The sequence below is a fragment of the Dromaius novaehollandiae genome, chromosome 4 (assembly GCF_036370855.1).
Source record: "Dromaius novaehollandiae isolate bDroNov1 chromosome 4, bDroNov1.hap1, whole genome shotgun sequence".
NCBI lineage: Eukaryota > Metazoa > Chordata > Aves > Casuariiformes > Dromaiidae > Dromaius > Dromaius novaehollandiae.
Genome location: NC_088101.1, coordinates 87,383,339 through 87,404,169, shown reverse-complemented (window position 1 = coordinate 87,404,169; position 20,831 = coordinate 87,383,339). Strand labels below are relative to the sequence as shown.

Below are 20,831 nucleotides of genomic sequence, written 5' to 3'. Positions count from 1 at the left end.
TTGGCTCTGCACCAGAGGTTGCAGGTTGCACTTGGATCTGCACCAAACCCTGGGGCTGAATTGAGACCCGCAATCCAGGCGCTTTAACCACAACCTCACCCTTCTCTTCAGTGATTTCCCTTTGCCGTTTGCAGCAAACCAGAGCCAAATGCAGGCAGGTTGGGGGCAGCAATGTCCACCACAGCTGGAGGCACTCCAGCCTGGTCCTTCCAGCTGCTGCTTGGGCTGGCAGAGCAATTGGGCTGTTTGCACTCGGGCTGCACATATCTGCGTTTTGGGGATGGAGTCGCTAGAGGGAGACAATATCATACACACAGAGCCAACGCACAGTGCCCTCATGTTTGTGCCTTGGAAGGTGAGATGCACTGCAGCTGGAAATGTAAAATTAGTCCGTGCCAGCAAGGAGAAAATATTACTGAGTCTTGGGGAAGGTTTTTTCTTGTTTGCACCAGAAAAAAATGAATAGCTGCTATTCCTTGGGCATCAGCTGGTGCCCTGTCTGACTGGCATCCATGGAGGCAGAGGTTTGCTTCTTAGAGAAGACTCTGCTTTAAAGCATGGAAGGGATGTTTTGGCCCAGGGAGGAGGTGAAATCCCACTGTATAGGGCCCAGGAGCAGCAGTTTGACAAATAAAGGACATTATAGGATTGTAGAATCACCAGAGAGGGCTTGGCATGCAGAGGTGTGACACGAGACCCAGCACAGGTCGAATTCTCTCTCTCCTCCTCTTGGGATTTGAGGCACAAATTTGTGATACTCCCCTTAAGAGGAGGAATGGGGAAATAACTGTTCCTTCCCAGCCTCGCATTATGAGTCAGGTTTTCACCAAAGGCTGGAGAGGTGTTAAACTGAGCGGGGTCTTCCCCCCTCTCCCAGCCCCTGCCTTTCACCTTCCTCTGCTTTAATGGCAATCAGTTCAAAAAACAGAACAAAGTCGGATGCTTGACCTCAAGGAGATCTGGAAACCAGCTGTGTTCGCTGAGCAATGTCAGATCTGAACCTGGCGGTATAAAGTGAAGCTATTAAACACGAGAGCATGGGTTTTACAAGCTTTGTGCCCGGACCATTATTCCATTACCCCCACATTTGTTGTTTTCTGAGAGAGGTTTTTACTTTTTCCTGTGCACACATGCACACACACACACACACACACACACACACACACAGGCGCGCGCGCACACGCACGCACGCCAGGTTTCCATTGCTTGGGAAATAGCCCATATGTATGAAGTTAACCACTTCAAGATATTGCCAAGAAAGGAGCTGGGATATATCACCTGAAAGTTGCAGAGCTGTAATAATATTTATGGAGCGCATTTCATTTCAAAGGTCCTCAAAGGTGCATGGCCTTGAAACAACGTGGCTGAACGGCATCTCTTGGGCGAAGTCATTCCACCAGCCAGAGCACCATCATGCGGCAGGGAAGGAGGGAAGGGCTTAGCCAAGGCCAAACTGGCTCCTTATCTGGTGTAACAAGGGAACTTGAATGCCAGAGCAGAGAATGCAAAGCCACTAATTATTTATTGGCCTTGTTCAATAATAGTGAATAATATGCTTTTACCAAGGCAGTAAGGTCAGGCATGGGTGGGGTTGAAGAAGTAGAGATGGCTTCAAACATTATCTATCACATGAATTTTTTGCCTGCTTGCAAACTGCACCAGAACAGACCGTTTCATCTCCTTTCCCTGAGGAGCTTTAAGCACACATTAGATAGATGTCCACTGGAGACGATATAGGCAGCAGAGCAAGAGTGTGGGCTAGATGGCTGGTGGGGGCCTTGCTAGCTCCAGCTGCTATGGTTTTAGGGGGCCTGACCCCTTTGGAGCACTGGAAGCAGGACTTAAGACTGGACTCTCCTTTCCATGCTCTGTAACTCCAGTGCTGGGTCCTTGCAATGTTTCAGGCTGTTGGGGACTAGCGCAGGACTCCCCGCAGGTCCCTGGCCCGTGGTGCGGTGCTTTGCCCCTGCATCCCTCTGGGAACATTGCCCTGGGCCCTGGAGGGTTGGTGATGATGGTGGACCTGAAAATGGAGGCTGTGCTCCTTCTGCTCACTCCTGGGTGAAGCGGCAGCCTGCAAGGTCTCTGAGCTGGGTTGCTCCCTGTGGTCCACCAAGAGGAGCAGCCCTCGCAGAGCTCCCCAGGTGCAACCCCCACAGGGTGATGAGGATCTGGCTCTGCCCAGCCCAGGCCCATGGCACGGAGTAACGTTGCTCTTCAATCTCTCTGTGGCAGAGGATGGCAAACCTGACAATCCCCACCTGGGACCGGTGGAGGAACGACTCGCCTTGTACGTGCTACGGAGGCAAGGGTTGGTGCCAGAGCACGTGGAGACGAGGCCTCTTTACAGCCCTCTCCAGCCAGAAATTGAGCAGGTGAGTGAGAAAACGTGTGCAGGACGAGACCAAGAGCAGCATCTCCCCGTTGATCCACTGCTACCCAAGTCAGATGTTTTTCATGACCTGGGAGCATCTTTTCAAGGGTGGTGTTTCACTGCAGGAGTCATTTCTCAGAGATGATCTGCCAGCTCCCGGAGAGGTTTCTGTAGCTGACTGACTTGCTGTGAACCCATCCTGAGGATGGATCCTGGGGCTTTTCCTGGGGAGCAAAGTCAGCTTAGGAAGCAGAGCAGAGCACTTGCTCTCAGATACAGGCTGGAGCTCAGCTCTGTGGCTGACTTTCTCTGAGTGCTTGGGGAGGTCAACTCCAGACCCTGTAATAAATAGGTTTTCATTTTCATCAACATTTGCTCACAAAAAATGTCCGTTTTGTGGAAAAGCCGTTTTTGGTGTACAATTCCTTATTAGCTATAATGAAACTAATACTGCAGACTTCTCTGACAGTGCAGTTCAGCAGAGCAGCATGGTTTCTGCAGCATGAACCGGTCCTTGGAGGTATAAAGTGTTAGTACTGTTGCAGACTGGATGTTGTTAAGCCAGATGAAGTCTAAATGGGCTCTCATCCAAAACTAAGCAACAAACAGGTATCTGTGTTTAGCCTAACCCCTTTTCTTTGCTTAACACATATCTGTATTTTATGCTTTTCCGTCAAAAAATGCTGCTTCCCAAAGAACAAAGCAATTAATTGTCATCTGTCTTACATGTTCCAGTTGCGTTGCAAAGGCAGTTGCAGGAGACTGGCTCTGCAGCTGGCGTAAACGTGCGCAGCCCCTGCTCTACCATTTCAGCAGTTAGCCTTCTCTGCCTCGTTTTTAACCACGGAGGGAGGCGAGAGTTGCTAGTAGAAGCAAATGCTCTGGCAACCACTGTAATACCTTTTCCTGTTAATTTACCCAATGAAAATCATGGTGAGAGGCAGGAGGTGGCTGCTATCGGTGGAGCAGTAGGTCTGCTGTTCTTATGGGCACGTCTATCATGGTCTCGTTGGATGGACCGTGGGGACTAGACAGAGATTCCCTCACGTCTTGTGGTTGCATGTGGGAAGAGCACCCAGGGTCTGAACTGCTCCGTTGCTTCTAGTCGAGATATTTGGTGTCTATGGGGATGGTGCTGGGTAGCAGGGGTTGGCTGACACAACACATGCTGCATGCCGTGGAGTTCCCAAAAGCGTGGGTCTGACCCACTGCAAAGCCACAACGCAGGCTGGCTGTGCTGGGCTGTTTGTGCTGAGCTGAAAGCCCACTTGGGCTTTTAAAGTTTTCTGCTGAAACGGAAGATTTTCTTGCCAAAAAACAAATGAACCCTAAACCCCTCTGTGATGGGCTGATTGTCAAGGATTTTTTTTTTTTTACTTTATCCCCGTGACACTCCACAATAAAATATTTTATTGGCACCCATTGGTGTTTAACAGTTAAAGGGACCACCTAAAAAACAACCCGCTAAGATTTCAGCTGCATCTCTGCTGCTTTCTGCTTGTCAAGTTTATGTGAAAGTGGAATTAGATTCCCCTCTCCTCTTCCTATCTTCCACTCCTGTTTTCAGAAATTCCTAAACCAGATGTCCCGCTGGTGGTGGCCACTGGGACACCGTGGAGGATAAGCAAGCTGCTCCTCCATGGTTGCTTCTCCAGAGCCTCCCCTGGACCCAGCCTTCACTCTGGCCCCACGTAGAGCTACTCAGCTGCAGAGAGTAAAGCCAGAATGCACCTTCAGCTTATCCAGACTGACCTCTTAGATCTCACAGGCCATTAACATCCACCCAGCTATCTTTAAAATAATCCCACTAACCTTTTTATGTGGTTAAAGCACCTTCCAGAAAATAGCCAGTCTGTACTTGGCGGTGTCAGCTAATGGCAAATACCCCACTGCTCTTCATACTCTGCTCCAGCAGTTAATCGCCCCCATGGTTAACTCTGGTGCTTTATCTCCAGTTTGAGTGTTTCTGGCTTCAGGTTGCAGTCACCAATACTTAATTAAACTTTTCCACTAAAGGAACCCTTAGTTTTCAACTAAGCAACCCTGGAACACTGGATATTTTCAGGGATTTCTGTCTCCACTAGTAGGTCTTACCAAGGAGGTGAAAGTAACCCAGTTATGAGGATCGCCAGACATCGTGTCTTTCTTTTCATGCAGGGAAAGCTGCAGATGTGGGTAGACCTGTTTCCAAAATCTTTGGGTCAGCCTGGCCCCCCTTTCAACATCACACCCCGCAAAGCCAAGAGGTAACTTGCTTGTTTGTTTGTATTTCTTACTTGGTGCAGTACTGGCTCCCTGCACCTTCCGTTTGTAAGGGGAGAGAAGAGAGCTTGGAAATGCCAGATGGGGAAGGACTCACCTGCCCAGCTGAGGAATGCCTGGATAGGAAGGGTAACTCACACCTTAGCTCCATCAGCCAACAGGGCTTGCCTGGAGAGGCATCGCAGTGGAATGACCTACAGCCTTGACGTCTTCTTTGACATGTAATCCCATGTGCTGGGTGTAGCCACTAACCTGAGACAGGCCACGGGACGGTTTCACAGGTTGGAAATGGAGAAACTTGCAAGATCTGGCAGTGTAAAGTCCTGCACCCGGGTGTAAGTGTCCCTTTAGTTGTGGGGGGTACTGAATTTCAGGTTCGAAGGCAGCTTGCCCTTAGTGCAAACTGTTATCCATGGTTTGTCTCTGCATTAGTGCATGAAAAGCATGACCAGGCCATCCTGGTGGGCTCTAGACCAAGACTTCCTGGATAATCCTCACATTTCTTGAAATCACCCAGTGTAAAGTGAGTCTCAAGGATCTCCAGGGTCTGGACAAGACCACAGGGCCACCACCTTTCGTTAGAGCCTTGCCATGCCTCTCATGTCCCTCTTGTCTGGTGCGGTTCAGGTTCTTCTTGCGCTGCATCGTCTGGAACACCAAGGATGTGATCCTCGATGACCTCAGCATCACCGGGGAGAAGATGAGTGACATCTACGTGAAAGGGTAAGCTACCTGCTTCTGCCTCCACGTGGTACCATCATCCCGAGGTGCAAAGGCAGGAGCGAAGGAGTTAATGGAGCCCTCATATTAACATTGCTTGTGACAGACATGAACCTCCCACAGGGATGAAGGGCCATTCACACCTTTCCAGCTATGGTTCCAGCTTCTTGGGAGATGCATCTTTGCAGGGTTTATAATCAGTTTACGTTGTCAAGGCTTTCTTTGCATCTCTAACAGTTAGATGCTTACACTACTATATATATATATATTTACCAAGAGAGATAAGATGTGGGAAAACAACCTAGCCATTTGAGAGAGGTACACATATTCTGCATTTTCACCTCCCGGCCCTTTCCCAGCTCCTCTCCTGGGATAGCTGTGTGCTTGTTCTGTATACATAGGTTAGCTTGTTTGCATAGCTGCCTTTTCTGGAATTCCCTTTTTCTCCTTGAAACACAAAAAATGTGGCAACCAGCAGTAACTGCTCTGGCACATTCCCTTCTTTGCCTGACTCCATTTATGTTTTATCTCGTGTAAAATGCTCCAATCTCAGCCAAGGGACTTACTTATTTTGTATGTTCTTTGGATTTATGGACAGGAAAAGGTAGGATTTTGAAACAGACTGTAAATCCCTTTTTTACAATCCCAATTTTCCTCCTGTAAATCCAGAATGCACACTGCTTACCTGGTATTCGCATCAAGTGCATTGTTATCAGCTCCAGCTAAGCTGCTCTGTGCACTTTGGGGCTCTGAAATAGTAGCACTTGCAGGGTGTTACTGGGAAAGTGAGAGCATCCAGCACTTGGTGATACTCCTTGCCTGGCTTTTATCATTCTCAATGACCAAACAGATCTTGCAGCACTGTAAATGAGATAAAAATCTTGCTCAGCAACCTCATCTTTCCAAAAAAAAAAAAAAAAAGAAGGCTACATCATTAGCATTTCTGGATAACGTCTAGGTAACCCTATGTCCCATAAAGAGAGGAGGCAACAGTCCTTCCCGTGTTTGAGCAGTTGCCGTGCAGACAGGGACTTGGCCTGGGACATGTGGAGAAGGTGGCCTTCATCGCTGTGATGTGGTGCAGCTTGGGTGGGGACCGTTCCTTCCACCCACTGCTACCTCCTGAGGAAGGCCAGAAGCCTGCCTTAAGTATAAGATGGATGGATAAGAAACTCTTGTCTGGTGCTTCTCTTCAGAAGATCTCAAAGTACTTCTCTGAGGAAGCTATTGGCTGTTCATTCTCCATTTTACAGAGAAATTACCCATCAGGCAGTGCTAGGGCTGGAATCTCAGTCTCTTGGACATTATCTTCTACATAATATGTAAATTATTGCCAAGTCAGTTAGGCAGGTAAATGGAATAGGTGCCTTTTTATCATGCCTAAGACAGACCTGGGTTGCCTCCTATTTAATTTGTTATTTATTGATAGTCTTACGGTAGCATGAAAATTTCTCAGCTAAGTTTAGGTCGTGATTGTGCTAGGCTCAGGGTGCAAACAGACTTTCCCCTCCTAAGGGTCCTATATTTCCTTATATTCCCCCTATATCCCTTGTGATATAGGTAGATAAAAGAATGGTAGTGTAGGGAAATCATGTTCATTAAGAATTGAAGCTGTTTTGGGGGTGAGTAGCCCTGTCTGTCTGGGGTATGTTATCAATATCATAGATAAAGGATATTTTTGTATTGTTTTCAAAGCCAAATTCCTAGTAATAAGTTCTACTTCACTGGGACCAACACTAAACCATGTTTCCTAGGGCAGTGAGATTTCCTAGGTCCTGTGAGGTTTTCAAGGTGTGGGTAGGCAAAAACGCTCTGAGCAAGTTGGACTGGAGGTTTCCAGTCCCCTTCCAACCATCCAACTCTACTACGATTTACACTATACTACCTGGCGTCTTTAAACCTCTTAGGCTCCTGCATGCCTTTGGGGGTTCCTAAATTAAAGGATGGCCTTGGTCCTCAGAGATCCCACGCACATGCTGAGCTCAGCAGGAGGTGTGCATGTTTGAGAGTGCAGCCACCTCTGTAAATACGCACAAATGTGGGTCTAAGAACCTGACTATGCCTTTGGCTATTGCAGATACCTGACGCTGCATGGATTCAAAAAATACTGGACAAATTGATGGATTAAAACTCCTTCAAGACCTGCTTAAAAAAAAAAGCATTATCTAGAGGAATTCTCTGACCTACAATTTATTAGAAGCTGGGGAGTTATGCTGGGAAGGCATCGCTGTGCGCCTGCCCCCTTCCCATGGTCTTTAGATATCTGCGTTTGGTCCCTGCCAGAGGCAGGCCATGGGGCAAGATGGGCCTTTGGTTGATTCACCACAGCCATTGCTGTATTATATTTTTAATTCCAGGACACTGTGATTTGAATGCTTTTGATTTCTGGCATCTCTTGCGTGCAGTGAAGAGGGTGCAGCAAGTTCTGCAAGAAAAGAAATGGTGCCAACAAAGTGTCCAAATCAAACCGTTTATTTGTCCTTTTGTTTGCCTGCAAGGAGAGGGCGCTCACACTGCATCGTCCAAGGCTCCTTGCCAAGCTTTTAAAGACAGGGATAAACACACGGGCTTGCCATTTGCATCCAATCAGATCAAATCAAGTAATCCAGCCGCAATTTAAGTATTAGCATAACCTCATCACACAATTCCCAGTGCCACCGAGCCCCCGCTGTCCATGTAGCACATGTCCATGTGATCTGTGTTGTAGGATGAACGTGAGTAGACCTCCCTTCCCTGTCTCCCCCAGACATTTGGGTCTGGCCGTGTGTCCTCTGAGACACTGGAGAAGAGGGAATCATTTGTATAGCAGGGCAAAAAAACATATTTTCAATTTAAGTGGAAAATAATCAAACAAGATAATTGTTTTAATTAGAAATCCCCCCTGAATATTTTGGCTTTCTCCAGAAGGACTGTAAATACACAAATGGATATGTTTTCTTGTTTTGTTTTGTTCTGTTGATTGCTGAAGACCGAAAAATCTTGGACAGGGAGAGAGGGCAGAATGAAAACCCAACACTTGCAAAACTCACAGCTGGAAAAAACAGTTGTTATGGAAAGTTTTCCTCTTGCCCCTGGACTGGTTGTGTGGACTGACCACAGCAAGCTTTTTCAGTCCAGGACAGGAACTGTGCTGCAGAGGCCAGTCTCTAACAGAGAACAGCTGGGGATCCCTCTAGCCAGGGCAGGGTCAGCTCGCTCTAGGAGTTTCATGGGGAAAAACTTCATGGTCGTTTAGGACTTTGGACTTACAGATTTTAGAAGCCAACAGAGAGTTGAGGGGAAAAATAGTCCTTCTGTTCTTCAGCATGGTTGCCTCCATCAGCAGGTCTGGTTTTAGGGGCTAGCTATGAGGTTAGTTTGCTAGAAGGGGGAAGGACCTCTCACGAAGCCAGGTTAGAAGCTGACCTGTTATTACGGATGGATAAGTGACAACTTTGAGCCAGAGCTTAGAGCTATGTTGAGTCTTTAATATATCCAGAAAGCTTAGGGGAAAGGAGAGAGAGGTGAAGAGATTGAAGCACCTCTCAGACTGCTACCACCAGCAGTACTTCATCTCTCAACCCTGCAGGAGTGTCATATTTTCCCTCAAGTCTCCTGTGGGTTCCAGGTTACCCTTACAGATAGCAGCCCAGGACATCTAGCATGGGGGTGAGAGACACTTTATTGCCTGCCTCTCTGAAATTGGGTGAACTGCTCCAAAATCCTTGGTTTGTTTCTAGTTCTTCATGCAATATATTTACATTTGCCAGCTGGCTGATTGGCCACGAGGAGAACAAGCAGAAGACAGATGTGCACTACAGGTCTATGGGAGGAGAGGGCAACTTCAACTGGAGATTTGTCTTTCCCTTCGACTATCTCCCTGCTGAGCAAGTGTGCTACATCGCAAAAAAGGTGAGTGTCCCTGGATGGACATTTATAACATCTGCCTTCTCGTAGTAAGTCCGGGGTAAAACATGCTGCCTGTTCTAAGATCTGCAGAACTGCAGCATGGTGAAGCTATACAGGGATCAGCCTTACCCTTAAGCTATTTGAAATGGAAAGTGGTGGACAGGTGGGGAAATTGGTTTAATGAAAGAGTCTGGAGAGACTGACTGTCCGGGAAAGGCCCTTCTGGACTGTGGGCAGCAGGGTACTGGGGCAGCAGCATCAAAGTACTCTCCTGATTTCATGGGGCTTCCAAGATACCTAGTCATCAACAGGGTTGCTCCAAAGATGCAGATGACATTTCCTCTGGAGACTGGTGGAGAGGGTTAGGTGTGCACCTCTGGTCTTGAGCATGGCATAATGGGCATCAGGCTTTGGGTTAACTTGACAGATGGGCTGAGGAGGGGTGATGGGAGGGAACAGCCTCAGAGGATCTGAAGGGGTCGGCAGCAGGGACATGAAGGGGAACAGGGATTGTGATGTACCATTGATGCAGAGGTGGGAGTATGATTGGGATTGAGGAGGAAGATGTCCTTGGACTAATAAGAGACCTGGTTACTGGGGTGAGGGATTGAAAACTGGATGTGATTTTGGTCTCATCATTCCAACATCTACAGTTGGCTACTACTTCTGGTATTCCTTAGTCAAGTCAGTGCAGTGCGATGCCCAGGTGTGGACTGGGAGTTGCATGGAGGGAAGGAAATAGAGGGAGGGAGGTGAGACGGACACATGGAATAACGCTAAGGAAACTTGGACTGGCTTTCAAGGAATGCTTTAGGGGAGGGTATCTGTTCACTTGGTTTTCAATTTCCTGCTCAAATCACCTGGAAACTAACAGCACTGTTGTCGGGTTTGTGTGTCTGTATGGAAAACAGGGACAAGCTTGGCTTTTGAGACTAGGTCTGGCTTTGTGGCACCCCCAAAAGCTCAAATTCCTTCACCCACCCCAGCCCTGAGTCTGTTCCTGTTCCCTGCCTTGTCTGCCTAAGCTTGGTCTCTGCACGCGTTTGAATACAGGGAGCCCAAAGACAGCCCGTAGCAGTGGGACTATCAGCTTCCACAAAGCTTGCTTGGGATCCCCTTCCCAGTTGGTTTTATGGGAGCCAGTAAGATCCCAGCGCGAGCAGGCACTTTGGCGGGGAAGATACGGAACAAATTCCCAATCCCTTGAGCCAGACGATCCCCGCAAGGGAGCCGAGCTTCAAAATGAATTGCCGGATAGTTAAATTGATTGACAGAATCATAGCTGTACCCATTTCACGCTTCATGTTAAACAAATCAAAAGTACAGTGTGTACTACATTCAATTATCCCCCTTTGAAAAAGCAAAGACCCCCCTATAAACCGTTTAAGAAAATACATCCCACTGTGCTGATATTGATTCTCCTCCGACCACATGTCTGCCAACACTGTATCAGAAAATAAACAGCTTGTAAAACCTCTCTGTAAAGGAAAAAATAATGAATGAAAAGCCATGCTTTGTATTTGCGGGACACATTCCGCTCTGGCAATTTTTGATCTCGCCATGTGCTGTTTGAACTCCAGGTTCATTACCGCTGCTGTAAAAGCCCATGCACCGAACTTTGAACACAGGCGATGGAAAGTGGAATTTAAATCAAAACGGTCAGATGGCAAATTCTGAGCTGCTAAAAGCCACCTGCACCCAGCCTCGCTGGTGCTGGCCGTGGGGAGACTAGTGCTGGGAGGAGAGCGGCTTTCATCCTGCTCCCCACAATTTCTGTGCTCCGCTCGCCTTGGGATGCCCCGCCACGGCCAGGACGGTTTAATCCTTGCCACAACGCTGGAAGTTTTGGGGACCTTAACTCCAAAGCTTCAAAGCAGTGGGATCACGTGGGGTTTCAAGGCTTCCACCTTCCCGTCTTCCCACTGTGCCTAACGGGAAAGCAGGAGCCTGTGAAACCTGGAAGCATCAGTTCAACATATAGATTGGAAGTGTGGGTGCTCCTGCTTTTCTAAACATCTTAATCATCTCAGGATATTTTCCCTCCAGATCTTCTCTTGCTACAAGAAATTATAAAGATTTAGCTTTTCACTCTGAAATAGGAATTTCTCCCATCCTGAGTTTCAAAAGAAATCCCTACGAAACAGGGATCCCACAATTAGAACAGCTCTTTTCAAAACATATAAATGCACGTTACTTTATGAATCCTTTATTGCATTTATTCAGAATTTCCTTCTTTTGTTTCCCCTTTTTTTTTGCAGTCTTTCCCTAGCAGCAGCCCCTAGAGACCCTAATTTTGGGTTCCCTTGGTGAGGTGCTGGCTGATTACAGCAGCGCAGGATTAGCACGTGCACCTTTGGGCAAATCAGGCCGTGACGTTGCAGTGACACAAGCCAGCACGCCTGTGGCTCGCTGAGCCCTCAGGGAGATATTTGCTTAGAGTGCAAATCATGAAGTTGTTCTGCTGAAAGGGTCCGTATGCAATGCATGTTGGAGCTACGGTAGAAGGGTAGATTGACCATCCCTGACACGTTTGCATGAAGTTGCATGTTGACTGACTTAATGGCAGAAGGGGTGGGCCCAGATCCCGGATGAAATACCATATTCTGCTGCCAGCTAGCAGGGAAAAGAGCCAATGTCTACCGAGTTTGAACTTTAGATCCCCAGGTCTAAGTCCAGCAGGTCTCGATTCCTGCAGACGGTTTTATCAGATGGTCATGGTACAAGCAGGCTCCGTCGAGAGCAATGCTGAGGTAGACTTCTGTGGATCACGTTTCACTGGGCACCCGGTCAGAGCAGCGTTCAGCTCCTGAGTCACAGAGGCGCCGTGGAGGTGGAAAATGCATGAAACTGATTTTGAAATACTCAGCTTCAAGTGCCAATTGCAGCGGAAGTCGAATATAGCAGCCAGACCTGAACTCTAGATGTCCTCTGATGCAGAAAAGGCTTGACACTGAATGTCTAAGCAAACATTATCTGCATAAGTAGACATTCAAAACAGGATTTCAAGAGCACCTCAGCATGCCAGTTAATAAATATTGGTGTTTGTGTGGACCTGGAAGTAAACCCTTAGGTCAGAGTATCTAAGACCTGGTTGGGTTGTTTGTATAAAATCTGAAAGAAGTTGCATAAAGGCAATTCCACCAGATGAACGTACTGAGTATGGGAACATTGTCAGCAGTTTCAAATCTGTGTCATACCATGTCATTGCTGGAAGCCAGACCAAGGATCATAGCTGTTGTCTTCATACTTGTCCTACTACTTGTCTTTGGGGTTAGCTGTGAACAAGAAATTAAGTGCTGGTGCCAGAACACAAAATGGGTTGTTTTGCACAGATAAAGAGAGCCATTTGAAGAGGAAACTTTCCAATACTTTGTAACAAACTGCAAGCAATGGTGTTGTTTATTTGGTGGGAAGACTTTTGGGCAGGTCTGGTGAGATGCTTTTTCAAGGAGCAATTACATTCATCAGCTTTCTTCCACTTTGTGCATGCAAGTAAGGGAGCCCACCTGAGTTTTAAATAGACTCACTGCAACCTAGCTGGGTGCAAATGCAAACTGGCTTTGAGTTGGAGCTCTTTGGACAGCCAACAGGTGAAATTCCCACATTTCTGGCTTGATCATACAACATGTAGGTTGGATTCTCTCTCTCACTAGGTAGCCAATTTTTACTGACTGTCAGATGACCTGGGACATCTGGATACCCAGGTCCTGCATGGCGCTGCCCCATCAGGATGAATTCTTCATCCAAGAAGGGCAGGTACACTGGATGGAAGCAATGGGATGGACACCTGGACATCTTCAGCTGAGGCGCTGCTGAAATGAGTGTGAGTTTCCTTCATGGGAAGCAAATGAGGAAGGAGAGACGTGAGGCTGCTTTCTGGCAGGGCCCATGCAGACACTCTAGTTTGCCTTGCAGAAATTCCTGCTGGGCTTCAGGGCACTTTTAACAGCAGAACTGGGAGGCCAGCATCCATCAGTGAGGGCCAAAGCCAGTGGGAGGAAGGATGTCAGGGATGATGCACCAAGCTGCCTGGGGAGGGAGAGGGCTTTCAGTTGAGGTGACTCCACAGAAGTCAAGAGAGAAATCTTGAATTATTTAGGTGGTTGAATGTGTTGCATTGCTTGGGCCAGTGGGAAAAGACTAGTAATATTCCATGAGGCCAAGTCCAGGACAACCTCTTCTTCCAAGTTCAGCTGCTGCTTTAACCAGCAGCGGTTGCTGAAGTCAGCAGTTTGTACAGACAGGTGTTTCAGGCATGGGAAAATGTGCTTGCTTGAAAACTTCTCGGTGTTAGTTATGTCACATTACGGAAAATGGCAGAGATGATGGTACCGCATTGACATGATTTGTTTCTTCAGACAGCCGTGGAGCGGGAAGTGAAGGGAACACCAGTTTCGTGCTCTATTTGCCCTTTAAACGGGTAGGAAGACCCCTCCCTCTCTCTCATTTTTAAGAGCCAGTGTAGGGCATGGGAATAGCAGAATAAAAGACGTTGTCAGGGGAGGGAGCATGCTGCTAGCATGCCTAGAAAGAGGTGGTCACGTAGGATAGTCCGAGGACTAATGCAACGCCTGGGAGATATCAGTGATGCCTGCACATATGTGGTTGAGTAACTGAGGCCCTGTCTCTGCAAGGCACAGTCTGTGTATGCTGAAGCCTCCAAGTCTGCTGCATTGGGCTCTGAATACAACATCAAACCTGACTTTTGGAAGGGTTTTTATATAACTGATCAGCTGGCGGCATCCTAGAAATCATACCAGAGAGGGGTCTTTAGGAAGGAGATGAGAAGGAGGGAGGTTTGGTGACTTAAATCCATATGAAGAGAAAAGTGCAACGGCATTTGTGGGAAAAGCAGGCAAGAAAGGGGCTGTAACTCATAGGCTTGTCTTGCTCCGCTGCCCTGAGTGTTGCTGCTGAGTGGAACTGGGAAAAAATTTCTCCCTCCCTGGTGCTGAAGCTCTCCCAGCTCCATCTGGTTTCATCAATTCTTGTTGCTTTGTCTGCGGATTCATGATGGTGTCCTGACATCTTCCCGGTACTGACAGCTCGGCCCTGCGATGGGCCAGCACCTCACCTGGGGCGAATCAGCCCTCGCATTCCTCGGCGCCCCGCTGATCGGCACCAGCTGGGGAAGGGGAGCGGGTGCCAGCGAAGGGGCTCGCGGGGACTCCCCTGGTGCAATCGCTGTTGCACGGGAGAGGCTCACGCTGTGCGGCGATGGTTCAGAGCACGGGGCTTTGCATCGGCCGAGCACGCGGGCAGGCTCGACTCCGTGCAGTTGTCAGGCAGGGCTAGAGTTTACCCTGGAGCGAAGTGTGCAGTTTCTCCTTGTTTTGTTTGCATAAAAAATAGCCAGGAGCGTGAGGTTTCTGCAGCTGTATCGCTGCATCATCCTTTTGTTCCATTGCATTAGTGTCGGAAACTCCAGCGCGTACCAAGAAAACTTTATGCCCCGGTTGGTTTTGGTTTGAGATTTTGAGTGTTGAATTGTGATTTTTCTTAAAAACAGATAACATCTTGTTAGACTGAAATTTTCATTCCTTTTTAGTCCAAAAAAGCTTAGCAAAAGAAAAGATTATTGCTTTTTAATTTTGGATTTTTTCCTCTCCTGTTTCTCTATTGTGTCCCTTCCTGTTTATTTCAGTGACATCAGAAAACAAAGAAAAAAAAGTTAATTTTCTTTCCGCATTTGGCCAAAATGCAGCATTTTGAACGTGTTCCAAATGTATTTTTTTTCCAGGGGAGACGTAGTTAGATGAAGCAGCCATATATTGTGTGTTTTAATGAGACTGAACTAGGCAGATACAATGATACAAGGGTGTTTTGTGAGATGAGGAGGCCGAGCAGTCGTGGCCCGTGGCACATCGGCAGCCTCTGCAATAGCTGGGCAGCAGTCACTGTTCTGAAGTTTGCTTTCCCATGGATGCGTGGAAAGGGATGAGCAAAGCGTGACCGTGCTGCAGCTGAAGGGGCAGCACTGCTGCTCGCAAAGTGGCCAAGACCGGGACCCCAAAAGCTCCCGAAAGGCAGCGGGACGGCCCCGCGGCCTCGGAAAAGCCCGATAAACTCCGCCAGAAAGGCAGCGCGCAGAGACTGAGAAAACAGCCTTGCTGCAAGTGCTTCCAGGGCCCGTAGCGAGAGCACATGCCCCAAGGCAAATATTATGACTATTTAACGTTTCTGGTGTGGTGATGCCTGGAGGCTTCCTCCGGGCGTTGGCAGCGCTCTGCTCAAACGCGGAGCAGGTACCGCTCGCTCGGGACCGAGCCGAGCCGCCGTGCCACTCGGGGACGGACGCGGAGCGCCGAGCTCTGCGGGAGACGGCGCTGGCGAAGGGCGGGAGTCAGCGGGCTGCTCTCGGCTTGCGGCCTGGCTTTCGAGCGCGAAGGGATGTGCTTCGGGGCTGTCTTCCCTTGCAAGTAGCGGGTTAGATGTTTGAAAAGGGGGAGCGGGAGTTTCGCGTAATCACCTGACTCCAGGAGCTGGGACTGTTAGAGACAAACAAACAAAAACGCGGAGAAAATCAAGTGCCGTGAGACCCGGGATACAACCGCAGGAGTTGGCAACAGCAGGGAGATCAAAGAGGCGCGTTAGTCCAATAAAAGTGTAATAATGAGCGATTTCAGCTGTCTGCTTATTGCAAACAGATGACATCTCCTAATGGGACGAGCTTCAGAGAAGCAGTTTCCCAACACCTTAGAGGATGGCCCTGTGCAACGGCCCATTCCCGCGGGAGAAGCGGCTCTTCCCAGCTGCTGCGGGGCCGGAAAGGCGACCGGGAGAGCGGGGAGCGGCCGTGGCACCCCGGGAGGCAGCTGGCTCCCGAAACGAGCCGGGCTTTCTGCAAGGCTTTGGCCTGGGGGCCAGCGCGGGGAGGCCTCCCAGAAAACACGGGGTTGCTCTTTCCTTGGTATTCTGGCGCACATAAGCAACCCAGAAGAAATGCAGCCCTGTCAACACTTTCCCAGCGATATGAGCTTTTTTTCCTTCTTTTTCTGCCTCCCCTGCTGCATTATTCAAGACCATAAAATATTCACCAGCCTCCCCTCTCCTTCCTCCCCCACTACTGCAAAACAAAACCCCAAACAATAATTCAAGCCTCCTTCCTCCCCGTGTCTTGCGAAAGGCGAGGAAATAAATTTCTTGCCCTGGGTTGTTTTTATAGTGCACCTTCGTAGCGAGATTTAATCATGGAGGCCAATTTCACACTGCCTTGAAATGGACCCATAAACTTAGCTCAGCATCGAATTCCCCCCCTGCCCCTGCGCCGAGCCGCGCTCGCCGCTGCCCTGCCCGCCCGGCTCTGCGGTGTCCCCGGCTTCGCGGGGCTCGCAGCAGGAAAGCGCCGCCGCCAGCCAAAACCACATTTACAGGGTTTTTCCACAAGAAAGGCCAAAGCCGTGCAGATCGTGCGCGCTCTGTACGAGCTGTGCATCGCCATCCGGAAAGGGTCTGATCCTGCCCGAGTCATCCGGCGGAAGGCAGGGGGTCCCAGGCACGGCGGGGCATTGCTCCTGGGTGCAAAAGTGGTGCTGGGGAGGGAGGCCGGGGATTGCAGTTGCCATCCCCTTGTCCGGGAGAGAGGTTTCGTTTCTTGTGACTTCAGGCAAGTCTTTGGTCATTGCAAGGAAAGTGCACGGTCCAGGTCCTGTATGTTTGCCAGCAATCGCGGTCCCCCATCAGTCCCAGGGGACAGAGACTCATCTGCATTTTATTGCTTGGGAGGTGAGTGTGGGGCACCCGCAGCACCCGCTGGTTCCCACCTTGCGCTCTCCTGCAGCCCTGGGGAGAGCTCGGCCTCCATCGGCGGACAGGGAGGAGCCCACCGGGAAGAGGGGGATTGCTGCAGCAGGTCAGGGCAGTGATCTGGGTCTCACAATCACCTGCCTCTTCTCCTGGTTCGTGCTGTTTCCCCATCCGGCCACTCCCGGGATGAGGTCTTCCAGGCAGCACTACCTTTCTTGGAGACCAAAGCCACCATCTCCAGGCCCCTTGCTGTCAGAGGGGCTGCTCAGATGCTGAGTTTTGCTCGAGCTCGACTTTGTGTGCATGAGATGGTGCAAAGGAAAGGTCCAATGTGTGGTTGGCAAGGTGGGATCTCACCTCCTGAATGGAAATGGAGGGGTCGAGCGCGCTGCTTATGGGCGTATCCGAACTGGCTTTAATCCAGCAGGCATAGTGTGGACATGTGTGACGAATGCAGGTGTTTATGGTGGTGAAATCAGCCTCTGAGCCAGGCAAATTAGTGGTCACTGGATAGGAGGAGGCATCTGTGCATCATGTTTTGCTCTGTGCCAGGTTGAGCATGTACAGTAGGTCACTGGACCTGCCCTCTGCAAGGGTCTGTTCCCTCCACTGGTCCCAGGGAGCTCAAGGTGTCTAGGTCTGATGCCCATCACGTAAGATGGGCCTGACTCCATCTCTCAGATCCCAGATGAATTGCTCCTGCTTACAGCAAAGCCCAAGTTGCCTGGGCTGTGCTATAGCTGGTGCCTCGGCTGGCCAGAGGAAAGTCAACGTGGCGGTACCAAGCCATGCTGGGAGGTGGCCTTGCCCTGGGGTAGATGTACTCGTAGTTTTGGCTGACGCTGCCAATAGTTCTGCTTCCTCTCGTCCTGCAAATCCAAGCAGGTCCATCCCCCTGCAAAGGAAACAGGTTGCACGATGTAGGTGCTTTGCTTTAAACCCCAGGTCTTTTTCTTGAGTCTTTAAAATCTGCTTACTGCCTTCTGCATGCACAGGTACGTGGCTCCGGGGGTTTCTGCGCGTGACTAACAGCCCTTTTTCAGCCCAAGACCCGACCAATATATGGGAAAGGAAGAATCACCATACGCTTTTTCTGGTTGCAGCAGTTTTAATTTAAAACAAGTTATTAGCTGGGAAACACAGCCCCTCCCCCACCTGGGTAAACATACATTTTAATACATTTCAGTGAGGAAGGGGTGAGTGATAGAAGTTTCCGTTGATTTTATTTCATTTTCCTAGATTAAAAAATATTTAAAACGTGTAAATAAAATGCTCCATTGCAAAAATGCAGGTCTGTTTTTCCAAAGCAAGGTGGGGAATGGAGCTAAATTGAAATATAACCTTCTAGGGTGATCTCTTAAAGTGAAACCAGTTTCAATGGGATTTAAGTGCCTCCCTCCACCCACAGTCTCCCTGCTTGAATATTTATGTTCTTATGGAGTGTGACACGTTCTTTTTTTTCTTTTTTTTTTTTATATTGCACGATATAATGAATCAGAGTTTTGTAGCCACAGCAGTGAATTTATGGTGCTACGTATGTGTCATGAATAATGCTGAAGTTTCCTGGTTTTAATTAAATTGGTTCCATTTATGATACTGCTCTGTTGCAGCAGTGCAGGAGGAGGCAATGCCCACAGGACGCCCCCGAAATGGGTGCTGTCAGGAGACACTGGTTTGACTCTGCCTCCCCTGTGCAAGGGCTGGTTCAAGCCAGAAGCAACAAGCCCTGGTTTTGTGTGTGTCTCCATCTCTCTCCCTCTCTGTCCTAACACATCTTGGTCCTAACCTTCAGGCATCTTCTGGCGTCCCAGAAGTGGTATTAGACCCCTGTTGGGAAATATTACCAGTTGCAACCCTGTGAATAGCAGCTTTTGTGGGATGGGCGAGTAGCCCATAACAGTTCTTCTCCACTGGCTTTTCGGGGAGTGACAGTCTGACTATACCGAAAGTAGACAACCTGCCTTGCTCTTGACCTATCCACCAGAGTAACCGTGCCATGGTTGGCGAGGTGAGGTTTGGCAGCCCTGGCACGCACCGCTCATTGCTCTCTTCACCATGGAGGGTACCTGAGTAGCTCTCAGGCATCTTGCTAAATCGTGTGAATATGATCCTGGGACTCCCAAACTGATCTTACTTGCAAGCTCACGGTGGCTGTTTTTGTCGCTAAGTAAACCAAGGCGCAGAGCGATACCTACCTGACTTCCAGGAGCACCTTGCAACTTCCACTGAGCATTTTTGTCCAAGGACTGGCCAAGGCCAGCACAGTCCTCATGGCCACCACCCCGCAACACAGGAGCAGGACACCCTGAGCGGGGATATGCCGCAGGATTGCCACTGCTTGGGAATTCGAGTAGCCAAACTGCCTGCTTCTGCTAATGAGATTTTTTTCTTGGTTTCTTTTCTGGTGTGTTTTTAGGAGCACTTCTGGAGCTTGGACAAGACTGAAAATAAGATTCCACCACAGCTTATCCTCCAGATCTGGGACAACGACAAGTTCTCTTTTGATGACTACTTGGGTAAGTGGGGAGATGTTTTTGGCTCCATCACTGCTGATGCAGACACAAAGCAAGCAATTAGTGAATCCTTTCAGGATATGAAGAAAGTCTAACTAAAGACCAGTTCAGACCACTGATCAGGATTCAGTGACAGAATAGTTCAGGACTGATGATAAATGGTTTGTATTAGGCAGATTTCCAGTCTCAGCCTGCAGTCAACTGTTCCATAAACTGTCAAGATCATCATCAAATCCAGCAGAGCCACCATCTCCCAGGGAGGCCAAGCAGAGGGATTATACCGTTCACTCAATCCTTTGACTCTTTCCCTTAAACATCCTTAAGGGAGCAGACCTTTCCCCTTGAGTTTCCCATAAATTTCTCCTTGTTTGTGGGGGCTTGTTGCTTCCAGTGCTGTCTCCATAATAAGGGAGAATTATTGGCCTCAATCCTTTTTACAACCCATTTTATATCCTCTATTTGTAACCACTTTATATGTCTCCCTTCAGTCTGCTCTCCTCCCAGACAAGCATGTTTGCCCTTTCAGCCCTCACCAGCTCATTTCCATCCCGGTTGCTGTGTCCTTTCAGACAGGACCTTAAGACGTCAGGGTCCTCCCTGCTTTGCATGGACCTGCGTCAAGGCTAGCCTCATATTTCGGCTGAGGCCACCAGACAGAACCATTGTGCTGTCTCGCTTTAATTGGGGTGCTTATATATAAACACAGCTGGATCGAGCACTTGCCTCTTCCAAGGCTAGTCTAGCTAATCAACCTCATCAACTGAGGCTTAGGTCAAGAAGGAAAAAATCCCTCTAATATGAAAGATAGCAGAGTAATGCAGTATAATATCTGTGCAGAAGTTGGAGGCGTCAGTATTAGGATTTTTTTTTTGATTGGATCTTGTGCTACCTTTGTTTTTGTCACTAAAGAAATTTCATTTGGCTGGGTCTTTCGTTCTCATTCACTGTCTCTAAGAGCTGTGTCTCTCCTCTGCTGTAAGGTGCATTCCCCCACACATCACAAGCTCTTGTTCACTCTCCTCCGTATGACAGCCAACATCAAATTCCTTACAAATTCCAACAAATAAAAACGGTCCTTGGCTTTTGTATAGCACTTTTCCTCAATGGACCTCAAAAATGTTTCACAGCAAACCTGATTTCTTCTGTTGTTGTCCTTGGATACAAGAAACGGTGGCACAGAAAACCTAAAGGCACAAGCATATTAGTAAATGTGATTCATCCATAGCGGTGTAAAAAGCTACCGTCTCTCAGCTGAGCTTTAGTAACAGACCTGGTGCATGTTCTTGGCCCTTCCCAACTGTAAGGTAAAATAGCGTAGCAGAGTAAAT

At 48.7% G+C, this 20,831-nt stretch overlaps 1 protein-coding gene across 10 annotated transcripts in view; it reads left to right on the top strand.

The window, feature by feature from the left end:
- DYSF (dysferlin) overlaps window positions 1–20,831 on the top strand; it is a 119,004-nt gene that overhangs the window by 85,768 nt on the left and 12,405 nt on the right. For all 10 annotated transcript variants that reach the window (XM_064511681.1, XM_064511688.1, XM_064511684.1 and 7 more), the window contains 5 exons: window positions 2,236–2,375; window positions 4,532–4,620; window positions 5,264–5,359; window positions 9,106–9,247; window positions 19,407–19,506. In XM_064511681.1, the coding sequence (XP_064367751.1) occupies window positions 2,236–2,375; window positions 4,532–4,620; window positions 5,264–5,359; window positions 9,106–9,247; window positions 19,407–19,506 (567 nt within the window). The remainder of the gene's footprint in view (window positions 1–2,235; window positions 2,376–4,531; window positions 4,621–5,263; window positions 5,360–9,105; window positions 9,248–19,406; window positions 19,507–20,831) is intronic.